This window comes from Lichenostomus cassidix, chromosome 14 (genome assembly GCF_008360975.1).
Source record: "Lichenostomus cassidix isolate B80296 chromosome 14, HeHo_3.0, whole genome shotgun sequence".
NCBI lineage: Eukaryota > Metazoa > Chordata > Aves > Passeriformes > Meliphagidae > Lichenostomus > Lichenostomus cassidix.
The window spans coordinates 458,572-470,002 of record NC_139495.1 but is presented as its reverse complement, the minus strand read 5'-3'; the positions used below and the strand labels follow the sequence as shown (position 1 = coordinate 470,002).

The 11,431-nt window shown below is 54.4% G+C and overlaps 1 protein-coding gene across 2 annotated transcripts in view; it reads left to right on the top strand.

Annotated features, from left to right (window-relative positions):
* Positions 1-1,575, top strand: part of USP31 (ubiquitin specific peptidase 31) — a 31,040-nt gene extending 29,465 nt beyond the window's left edge. The window contains exons 17-18 of one of the 2 annotated variants that reach the window (XR_014855027.1): positions 63-140; positions 595-654. Coding sequence is in view for 1 of the 2 variants with exons in the window: in XM_085074212.1 (XP_084930338.1) it covers positions 63-140; positions 595-978 (462 nt within the window). In the remaining variant the exon portion in view is untranslated. Of the gene's footprint in view, positions 1-62; positions 141-594 lie in introns of both variants that reach the window. The other variant, XM_085074212.1, reaches the window with a different exon arrangement.
* Positions 1,576-11,431: the final 9,856 nt, after the last annotated feature.

The window sequence follows — 11,431 nt, the reverse complement described above, 5'->3', positions numbered from 1 at the left end:
CTGGGGAGGGGAGACGTGGACTCCTGCTTCCCGTGTTGTTGCTGATGCTTCTCTCTCCACAGACCCTCAGCCCAGGTCCTGCGGTGCTCAGCCACGGTGCCGAGAGCAGGTGTGGGACCTGCAGCAGAGCCCTTGTGCTGGTGAGTTTGGTCTGGGAGTCCTGGGCAAGGGGATGTGGTCTGGCTCCTCTTCGGAGTTTGAGGGCTCATACCTGCTTGGGCAGGGCTGGGAGTCTTCCCTGTCCACTCATCCATGCCTCATGCTGGACTCAGCCCCCCATGTGAAGGGGTTTGGGGGCTTCTCAGCACCAGAGTACTGGTGTCCCCTGAGTTCCCTGCCACTCCCAGCCCCATCCATGCCCACTGCCACCCACAGCAGTGAGACCAAGCTCTAGGCAGGAGGGACACATGCTTCCAGGTCCTACAGCATTTGGGGCCAGTAGAGCCCCAGCCAGAGCCCCTCACCTCCAGGAGACCCTCAGGCCACCCCTACCTACAGCATGGCCAAAGCTGTTTCCTTCCTGCCATCACCAGACACTGCAGGCTTGAAGCTCCTCCAGCTCTGTCCTAATTAAACACTATTTTCTTTCATCAGGTGTGCAGCGGCAGCTCCAGACATGGAGGAGAGTGTGGCTGCCAGATGGGAATGTGGATGGGTTGTTCCTGCTGCCACCTGCCTCAGTCCAGCAAGGATGAGGATGGAGCAAGGTGGAAGGAGGACAGGCTGCTGCTCCTGGCTGCTGAACGGATAACCTGTGTCCTTGGTGGATCATTTCCAAGTGACCCCCTGGCTTGGGAGAGCTGCTCAAGCTGCTACGGCTGCAGGCAGCATCCCCTGCTAGGTTGCCCAGTCTCAGGGCAAACAGGGCAGAAAGGCTTTAGAGATCCACTGTGTCCTCCGGGTGGAAGAATGGAAGGGGGTTTGCTCCCCTGCCTGGGGGCCTTTCCACTGCAGACTCTGATCCTCCTGCTCCAGTGAGCCCTCAGATCACTGCCACAGGGGCTGGGTTGGGCTTCACAAACTCACCTTGTAACACAATTTTTCATTCTCAAGGGTTCTTTTTTCGCCCTCTGCATATTTTTGCAGGACGGGACTGTTGCACAGGTCAGCACATTGTCTATGTGCCCCATGCCCTGTCAGTGCTCACCAAAGTGGGAGATGCCCATGAATCCCCCTCCTTCCCACATCTTCAAGGCAGTTGTCCTGATCTCCCATTGCCTGGCTGTGGTTACAGAAATGGTGATGTTGGTGTGTTTATCAACAGCTGTGCTGCATCACCTGTTGCTCACGTGGCCCCTGCCAGGCCCTGCCATGCAGCCTTGGTCTGTGTTTGCATCCATCCTGCTGGGAATGGTGAGCTGGAGCTGAGCCCCGGGCGCTGGGCCAAGGAGCTGCTTCCTGCCCTGGCCAGTCACGCACATGAGTCCCACCCTCCCTGTGTACCAGAGGCACTGCTTCACATCTTGTGTAGAAATGGGGATGGCAGATGTCGTATTAAATCATGGGGTCATCATTTATTTATAGGTGATTACATTAAAGAGAGATTAATATAGCCAAAGGCTTCGCAGAATTAGAGTTAATGTACTTGCGTTTGTTATATTTGCCAATATTTCTCCAATCTAGCTGGGTTTTTCTGGCCACAGGATTTAACAGAGAGCCCACTGCCATTCTCCAGCCTTTCTGGGAGGGGGGTGAGAGGTCCTTGGAAAACACTTGAGAACTTTGATCTTCGATGATGAATTTTATTGCCTCCTGGCTTATGAGGGTCCATGGCAGGCTCTTGGTGCATGGCGAGGGCAGGGCAGGACTTGCCAGGTGGTAGTGGGGTTGGGAGGGGAGCCCAGGGTTGGGGCTCCCAGATGTCACACCTGGGCTGGGATTATGCTGTGCTAAACTGGGATTAGGTTACTGCAGAGCTGGGCACAGGTTTCTGACACCCTGGGGAGGTGGGTGTGTCCCTGAGGAGCACAGGTCAGGGGGTGCCAGGTGTGCCCTTGGTCACTCCAGAGCCTGGTGTGGGGCTGGCAGACACCTGTCCCATGGGCTCTAGGTTGGCTGCAGCCAGCTCAGGGGGCACTAGCAGCGCTGGAGGAGCTGAACCACATGGGAATGACTAGTAGTTGTGCTAACCAGGACTGAGGGTGCAGAGGGTGGATGTGCAAGTCCCTGCTGCTGCCTGGTGGGACACCTGCCTGCCTCTGAGAGCCAGACCAAAACCCAAGCTTTGGGAAGCTGTCAGTAAATTGTAACACATTAGGCACTGTCACCCCTACCCCTGGACTCTTAAATTTTGCTCTAATTGGAGTATTATTTTTCCTCCCTCAGCACTTTTTCCCCTTGGCCAGGTATTGATCCTGGCTCTGTGGGGATCTGGCCAACTGTTGGCAATTTATGGGAACATAAAACTAGTCCATCGTAGAGCAAAAAGCCAGCTTTTAATAAGAAATTGTGACACCAGCCTCTGGCTGATTCCTGGGTGGATTTACCATTTTACAGTGGGTGCACAGGCTGGGGACACAGGGGCTGTTGGGGGAAGGAGACCATTAGAAGCCCCTTGGGCTGGGTCACCTTGTGGGCAGGGGTGGCCTGAAGGGCTTTTGAAGATGTGGGGGGGTCTCTTTTCTGGTCTAGGGTCTGGCTGGGTCACCTGACCCCACAGGACCTGGGTCCATAATGTGTCCCCTCCTGCCTGGAGCTTGGTCTCAATACTGTGGGCGACAGGAGCTGGTGGGCAGCAGGCTGGGCTGGGGCTGGGGGTGGCAGGAGACATCTGGGAGCGAGTGGAGGGCTGTGGTGCTGGACAACCTCCCCAACTCTTTCATGTGTCCTTACTCCAGCTCCCTCAGCCCCTTTGCCAGTCTCCTCTGGTGATGGATGCTGGTGGCTTTGTGGACTGAGGCTGGTTGCAGATTGCAGGACCTGTGGGTCTTTGTCCCGCTGGTGTGTTCCTGCAGGTTTGGGGGCCTGGGGTCCCTGGGGAGCAGATCCCTGGGAGTAGGAGGCATCTGACACTCCCAGCCCAGCTTCTGCCCTGGGCGCAGCTCCTGAGCATCCCATGAGTGCCAGCCCAGCCACCCCTCTCTCCCTGCAGACGGATGCGCTGTCTGTGTCACACAGCGCCAGGGCATGTTTTGTTGGTGTCCCGGTGCTGTAACAGCTGCTCTCCCTGCCATTTGCTGCCGCCTAATTGTGGTTTTATTGAAATGAGTCGAAATTGTCTGGGAACACATTAGCTCACTGTCTCGCTGTGGCTTGCACTCCGTGTGGATGTGAGTGTTCCGCAGTCGGGAGCTCTCCTGCTCCCGTTTTTAATCTTGCGAAACTGGCTCCCTGGAGATCGGGTGCATTTGCTAACAGCCTTAATGAGTTTCCAGCGCTGGGGTCAGATTGTCTTGGCAGTGGTGATGGGGGCCGGGGGAGCTCTGTGCTCCAGACTGTAAATAAAGCCATGTCCACTGGTGCTACCGTGCATCCCTTTGCTCCTTTAACAGGCAGAGTGTGGTCATTGCAAACCAATTCCTGGAGCCCCTGTGACAGTCCTTAAGCATTTTAATATTTTGCGAATGATTTATTGTGGGTAACGAGCAGATGATAGACTGCATTTCAAGGTGTGGATTATCTATTAGAGCTCATGTTGAAGGCATCTGCGCTGACAGGCTGCTGCCAAGCAAGGCAAGTACAACCCATCTGTTGTGTCACAGGAGGGGTCAGCACCTCCTGCCGCAGCTCGGAGATAACCTGCCCTGCTCGCCGCTCTAGTGACATCGGTAAATATTTGCCCCTGGCCGGGTGGCACCGATCCTGCCCATAGAACCAGAGCTCCTGTCACGCCTGCTGAGGAGGAACTTGGTGGCTCCCTCGGGTGCTGGATGGGTTCATGGGCTGTGACATCACCTCTGCAGAGCCCCTGGTGTCACGGAGGGAGCTGGGCAGCCGCTTCACTGATTGATGAGGTGGTTGGTGTTGGGGGGCTGGCCGTGCCACTGAGAGCTGTGGTGCTTCCCCACCCCGCATCCCCGTGGGCTCCACGGTCCCAAGGAAGGTCTTGGCTGTGGGACACGAAGCTCTTTGCACTTCACTGTGCTGGCTTTGACCCTCTTTCACACCTTTTGCACTCCCAGTGTGGCACAGCCAAGCTAGGGCCCAGAGGGAACCCTGTGGGCTCAGGGTGATGCTGACTGGGACACTTTCCCCTGAGTATGCCTTACTCTGCTGGGGGGCAGGAGCTTCCCCTGAGTATGCCTTACTCTGCTGGGGGGCAGGAGCTGCCCTATTGCTGTGCTGGCTTTGTTACACTGAGATTAATGCTCCTTATTGGGAGTTTTTATCACCTCAATGTTTCCTCTCAGCTCCTGAAACCAGCCTCAGCCCGGATTTATTACCTAGCAAGTAAATACAAGTGCAGGTTTATTTTGCCTCATTGTTCGTCAGAAAGGAATGAAAATGTAAGCAAAATATTAAAAATAAAATGGACTCAGTTTTTCTTTAATTGACCTTTGATTTTTAACGTAATACCTTCCCCATGTTGCTGCTTCAACCTTTAATTTCTCTCGGTGAAGTGGCTGTGTTCAATGATTCATTCTGTCCTGAGGCAAAGCACACACTATAATTGGTTTTTAACTTCCTGGAATGTCAAAGCCAGGATTGAAATTTTACGTATCACACCACCAATTCAATACTGGCTTTAATAATAATGTTTCAGAAAGGAAAGCAGATTTACAGCTGTAGGAAAATGTAATCAAATTTTAAGCCTGAATGCAGTAAGTCCAAATGCTAGTTTTCATTTGGAAACTTGTTAGATAAATGTGACATCACCTGAGTGGTTCCCAGCTCATTTCTGGTTCTCTGTGCCGCAGCTGGGGGAGCCAGGGGAGCTTGGAGGGCTGGGAAGAGCGGCGGAACTGCGACCTGTCTGCTGCTGGCACTGCCCTGGGGGGGCACCAGGCTGCAGGATGTCCCTCCTGTCCCCGGGACAAGCTGATGGGAATCCCGCGGCTGGAGCCGCTGGCGATGGCCTGAGGAGTGGCCCGAGGGGCCGTGCTGACCGGGGCTGTGCTGACCTGGCCGTGCTGACCGGGGCCGTGCTGACCTGGCCGGGCTGACCTGGCCGTGCTGACCTGGCCGGGCTGACCTGGCCATGCTGACCGGAGCCGTGCTGACTGGGCTGTGCTGACCTGGCCGTGCTGACCTGGCCGTGCTGACTGGGCTGTGCTGACCTGGCCGGGCTGACCTGGCCGGGCTGACCTGGCCGTGCTGACCTGGCCATGCTGGGCACTGCGGTGTCTGCGCGGGGCTCTCCGCCGGCCGGGGTGCCGCTGGGAAAACACCCCTAGAACGCTGCAGACACCAAACAAGCTATCGATTTTGGCCAGTTAATGTCTGATAAAAACTAATAACCCTCCTCTCCCTTTCTTATTACCGTATGACCTCCAGCGATCCATTAGTTTAACAAATGATATGCGGACGTTCAGCATGGCTAATGACTCTGGATTAAACCCACTGACACCTAATTCATCAGCGTGCCCGCACCGCAGTGCCCATTGTGCCGCACTCTCCATCACCTCCGCATTCCCTCAGCAGCCGTCAGCGTGTCCCTGGCACCCTGCAAGGCGCTGGGCACTGCGGCCAGAGCTGTGTGCAGAGCCGCTGGTGCTGGGCTGGACCCGCAGCCCCGCGGTGCTCAGTGCCCGCTGGCTGCAGGCTCTGTGCATCGCCCCGCTCCAGTGCCCGCCCTGCTGCCCGCAGCGCTGTGCTCCCTGCTCTCTGCTAGGCTGTCCTAAAAAGCTAACTAAGCTGAAATTATTTTCTTTCCTTGGAAGAGCCTTTAAATAATGTATTGCGCTCACTTGCTATTTACTGAGTGTTTTAAAAATCCGGAGAACTTTTCCTTCTCACTCGCGTGTTGCATCTGTTTGTTGTAGAGTGTGAATTACCCTTGGAAGGGTCCTTGGAAATTCCGTCTCAAGGCCAGTGCTCTGGCTGAGGGTGTGGTTTTACCTATTCTTCCAGGTGCATCCCCTGTGGGGAGCTGGAGCCAAGGCTGAAATCCAGCCCAGGGCACTTCAGGGGAGCTGTTTCCCACCCACCCACCCAGGTACTCACCATCCTGCCTGGCCCCACAGCTCCTGTCCTGCTTTTGAATGGCAGCAAATTGCAGTGAAATTTGAGCTAGTGAAAACAGGCCCTAAAACCACCTGGAGAAGTGAGGGAGGCATTTTCCTTCCTGAAAGCACCCCTTTCATGGAGGGCAGGAATGCCTCGCTGCTTGCAGGGCTAGGGCTGGCTGGGCATGTGCTGTGTCTGGCTGGGCATGTTAGCTGTTGGCTGGCTGCTGGGAAGACCTCCACTGGCTTCTGGATTGTTCCTCCCAGCCTGCTGGCAGTCCCGGCAGCAGGACAGCATTAACTCCATTTCAGCCCAGCTCCTTCCTGCAGAGTTCGTGCAGAGCCCCAGCCTAATTGGGGCTATCGGCAGCGCCGGCTGAGCCGGGTAGTGCAGCACCGGGCAGTCCCTATTGATTTCCATGGCTGCTAATGGTCTTTTTCATACAATAAGAGGCTTTTGTGGGAAGAACTTAATCCAGTCCTATCACTGGGTGAAATTGTGCTGCTCACTGTTCAGATTTCCAGGACATGAGCTACTTTAATAGCAGAGGGAGTTTTATCTAATACATTTAATGCTCTAATATTTTTATGGCATGACAGGTCCTAATTGCACTGCTGCAGTACCAGAAGCACAATAGGCCACAGGTCTGCTGGGTGTGAGGGAGCTGTGTTGGCACATGGTGGCTTGTGGGCCCCTTGGCAGTGTGACTGTCACTGTCACCAGTTGCTGTGTTGAGCCCCAAAGTAGCAATCAACACAGGTTATTGAGTTGATGATGAGGCTGGTGCTGGAGATGATGGAAATGTGCAGGAAACAGGAACTTGGTGTTCCCTGTCCAGGGGCATTTTTTTGTCTTTCCCTCCAGTGCTGCTCTTGCCACTGGGCAGTTGTGTTGAAGCCAGGGGCAAAGCCTCACGTCAGGCGGGGTTGACAGAGGTGACACCTTTTGGGACAAGGGATGCCAGGGCAGGGCCAGGTCCTGTGAACTTGCATGCTCAGGGCAGACAGGATGTGCTGACAGGGCGGTGCAGATGTGCCTGTGTTGCATGACACATGCACCGTGCCATGCATGTTGGCATGTGGCAGCCCAGACCTCTGCCAGCTGTGCTTGAAGCAGGCAAACCCAGCTCTCTCCTTGCAGCTGAGAGCAGAGCTCTGGGGCTGGTATGGGCAGGGGTGGAGATGTGCTTCTGCCTTTGAACTAAGTGTGCAGAGATGTCTAATGGACTGTGACAGCCAAGATCAAAGGTTAGGAAATTTCTCTGTGTAACTTATGTAAAAGAGGACTAATGAGGTTTTCATGATTACCTTTAATTAGCTTTTCCACAAGTAGCAGTGGTTTATATGGTGTGAGTCGGGACGGGTGCACATGCAGGTATATGCGCAGCTAAACGCCTTCATTAAAAACTTTTTAAAAAATGAATCTGCAAGATGCAAATTATCTATTAAATGCTCAAGGAGAAGGTTTCAAGTGGGGGAAAAAAGGCACAAAGAAAGCAGCAGCTCTGCAAGTCCTCCACAGCTGTGGTGTGCAGAGTAGCATGGTGGGCTGTGCCACACATGCCAGTTACGCCACAGGAGACACATCTGTCCTTGAGGCTGTGGGGGACACAGCTGTCCCCATGGCAGGTCTGGGGTGGCCCCAAGCAGGCAGCCATGCCCAGTGTTTGGTGCAGGACATTCCTCCAGCTGGGATCCTGTTGTCACAGGGGATTTTCAGAGAATGCTCCATCAGCTGTGGCTGCAGGTAGTGGGTGTTGCCTCCTTCTGTGCCCCATCTAACTCCAGCAGCATCACCTCCTGCTCTGCTCATGCTGTGCAGAGGATGCTGAGGATGAAGGGAAATGTGCCAGGTCTGAGCTGCGCCGGGCTGAGGGGTGAGCTGTGCTGGGTGCTGGGCTTGTGGCAAGCGCAGTGCTGTTGCTGGCTACTGCTGCAGGGTCCTGGGCAGCCTGGCCCTGAGAGAGGGGTTTAAACCACAGACAGAAGCAGCTGCCCTTGGAACTTCCCTCTTGTTCCTGAAGAGCTGGAGCATGGTGTCAGGTGGGAGGAGAACATATAAGAAGAGACAGCAGATTGAGTGTGTGAGATGGCTTGGACAACTGCATCCAATTAGCCTGACATTAATCCTGGGCAAACATGTGGAAAAATCACTGCAAAATTCAATTAATGGGAGAATTAGAGCCTGGGAATGTAAATTCATGCCTGTCAGTGTGGTTGAGCAAACCTGCAGAAGTAGGTCCTGTCAAACCGACCTGATTTCATTCTTTGATGAGGTTCTGAGCTTGGTGGTGGCACAGAAATGGCCTGTGTTTCCCTCAGTGCCACAATGCCTTGAGGAAAAAGTGATGAAAATGGATTAGAATGCAAGACTGAGGAACTGGGAGAGAAAGTCTTGTTCTGCAGCTGGGTGGTGGTGGCAGCATCTTCCCGGGGAGCGGTGTCCCAGTCCAGGTGTGGGACCAGTGATGCCTTGAGGCAGGAGAGCTTGGTGCTTGGGCAGTGTGAGTGCAGGAGAGACTTGAGTGCTGCTCCTGGCCAGGGAATCACTCAGCTGGAATGGGAGCAAGAAATCCCCTCCCCACAGCACTGGCTCTCCAGGGAAAACAGAGAGAACATGTGTGTCTACAGAAAATGTCAAGTTTGCTTTATTTATTCAAACTATTATGTGAAAATGATTCTTTGTGTTGCAAAAGCAGCAGAAACTCTGCCCAAATCTCTGGTGCCCTGGCAGGACCTCCCATGCTGCAAGTGGCACATCATGACCAGAGCACTTCTGCCCCATGCCTGAGCACCCACTGGTGCTGCCTGGCTGGAGGATGCTGCCTGTCCCCTGCTGCCTGGGAGGATGACAGGCAGCCAGGCTGCAGGAACTGCTTGGCTCCAGCACCACCACTAACTTTTCTAATTTCCCTCTAGAAATTGTTTCTGTCAATATTTTAATTTCATTTGGGCTGAGCAGGTGGAGCGGAGGCAACACATCCTAGGCAGATCATTTGTCTCCTGCTCTGGATCTCGGCAGGGACCCAATCCCATCACACATGACAGCAGCTCCTCATGGATGGAACCAGGGAGCAAGATGGGAGGATGGTCAGAGCAAGAGGGCACTGAGCCCTGCTGCCCCCTGCACCCAGTGCCCTGCTGCAGGGCTGGGCTCCAGGACAGAGACCCACCAGTCCTTCCCATGGGGCCACTATGCTCCCCCATGGAGCACCATCAAGGCTGGAGCCTGGCTCACCAAAGCCCCATGTGGCAGAAGATGCCAGTGGTGGCAGTGCAAGGGGTGCTGGAGCACTGTGAGGCCAAGGAGAGTGGGAAGACACTCAAGTCTCTTCTGCTGTCCCAGGTGCCTCCAGGTGCCATCTCTGCAAAGAGTTGTGTCTGTCTGGGGAAAGGAACAAGGTCTAACAAGAGGGTGGGGCTAATAAATTGCCCAGGAAAAGGAAAGTGGTACATGCAGCTCGCGTCTCTTCTGTGTCTCCATTGCAAAGTGCCAAAAGAAATCTGTCTCAGGAATTATTTCAGAGAGGGTAATTTCTGTTCCCCAGTTGCTGTCATACATTAGAAATATCTGAAATGCCTCCGGTTGGTTTCCAGTGGTGAGGAGCAGCCAGGGGCTGCCATGGATGAGAAGCACTAAAAGAAAATAAATTAGCCTCTTGCACTCAGCCCTTCTCACCACCGAACCACGAGTGACGAGCAGCTGCTGCTTAAGTAATGACCAGAATAATGAGCAGAATAAGATCCGCAAGGGGATATTAACTCTGAGAAATAACATTTTCTCCCCCTTTTGAAGTTTGCCCTGGCAGTCTCTGTCCTGGTGTGGAGGTGAGCCATGGCCTGTTGGATCTGGCAGGGGGGGTGCAGTGTCTGTTCTGCAGCATTGCCTGCTCCACACCACCAGTGCCAATGCCCTTCCCTTCCTTTCCCCTCATCAGTCCCATGCCAGTCTGTCTCCCTGGCCTAGCAAGGTGTAAACCCCCTGTGCTTCCCATAACCACCCAGTCACCTGCAGCCAGGGGAACCAACAGCACAGACACTGATCCTGCAGTGCAGCATCACTCACTCCCACACCGTCACCCCAGCCCTGCAGCCTGAGCAGATGGGACAAAGCCACTTTGGCCTCTGAGCTAAGCTGTATGCTTGCAGGCAGGCTGGCCTAGGTTAATTTAAGCAGGTAGCTGGAGCAGCCAGAGCTTGTTAGTGGCCATGTGAGAGCCCCTGTAGCCTGGCACAGCGGTGAGGGGAGCTGCTGGCACCAGGATCCCCTGTGGCAGCTCACGGGCACTGTGACCCCACCTGTCCCCCGGGCTTGATCTGCTCGTGTTCTGTAAGTCCCAAAGCCAAGTGAGAGTTTTTGTCTAGCTTGGAACAGGAATGACCCAGTTCTGAGCCCTACTGTGTTCGAATGAGTTTTTTCAGGAAGCTCATCCCTCTGAAGATGTAAACCAGCAGTACTCCTGAATTTCAATTCCTCTATCTCCTCTGGTTAGCTGAGTCATGCAGGGATCATTCCCCTGACGTATGTGTATACAATCACCATTATACAGGGGTGCAGTGAGGAGAAAGTGCTTCGTTTCCCAGCGGTGATTAATGATGATAATCTTCCCTCCCACTGGGCCTCTCAGGTACCTGTTGCAGTGCTGCCATCCCCAGAGGATGTGTGTGCACTTAATGTGCCACCATCAGGAAAACTACACATCCTTCTGCTGAAAAAACACATGGAACAAACCTAAATGGGGCTGTAAGTTTTCTTTGTCTTGTTTACCTGCGACACCCATTTCCATCTGTCCCATATGGGTGAGCAATGGAGAAGCAACCATTTCAATGTGCTCTGCCCAAGGGAAATACTGGTCTGTCTTCAACTTTCCTGTGGATGTGATGAATCCACAGAGTGGCTGGTGCTGATGGGGCTCTGCTCCCACCTGTGCAGGGTGGCAGAACTGCCCCTGGCAGGTGCAGAGCATCCTGCTCTGCATGGGGACAGTCGCTGCAGGGGCCTTGGGGACAGAGGTGTCACAGAGCTTAGCTGGTCAGAGGGAAAGAACCACCCAGCAGCACCGCTGGCATCACATGCCACCAGCTGCTCCTGCAGGGCTGTGAGGCTGCAGGTGGGATGATCCCTTTGCTCATCCCATGGACCTGTGAGGCTGCAGGTGGGATGATCCCTCAACTCCCTCGCTGAGCTGCCATTAGCTATTGCCATTAGTGGCTATTGCACTGATAATTTGGACTTGCACTTTTGCCAGGGCTGCTGGCCCCAGGGAGGCAGCCCTTGGGTAGAGGCAGCCCTTGGGTAGAGGCAGCCCTTGGCAGAGTCTGTGCCT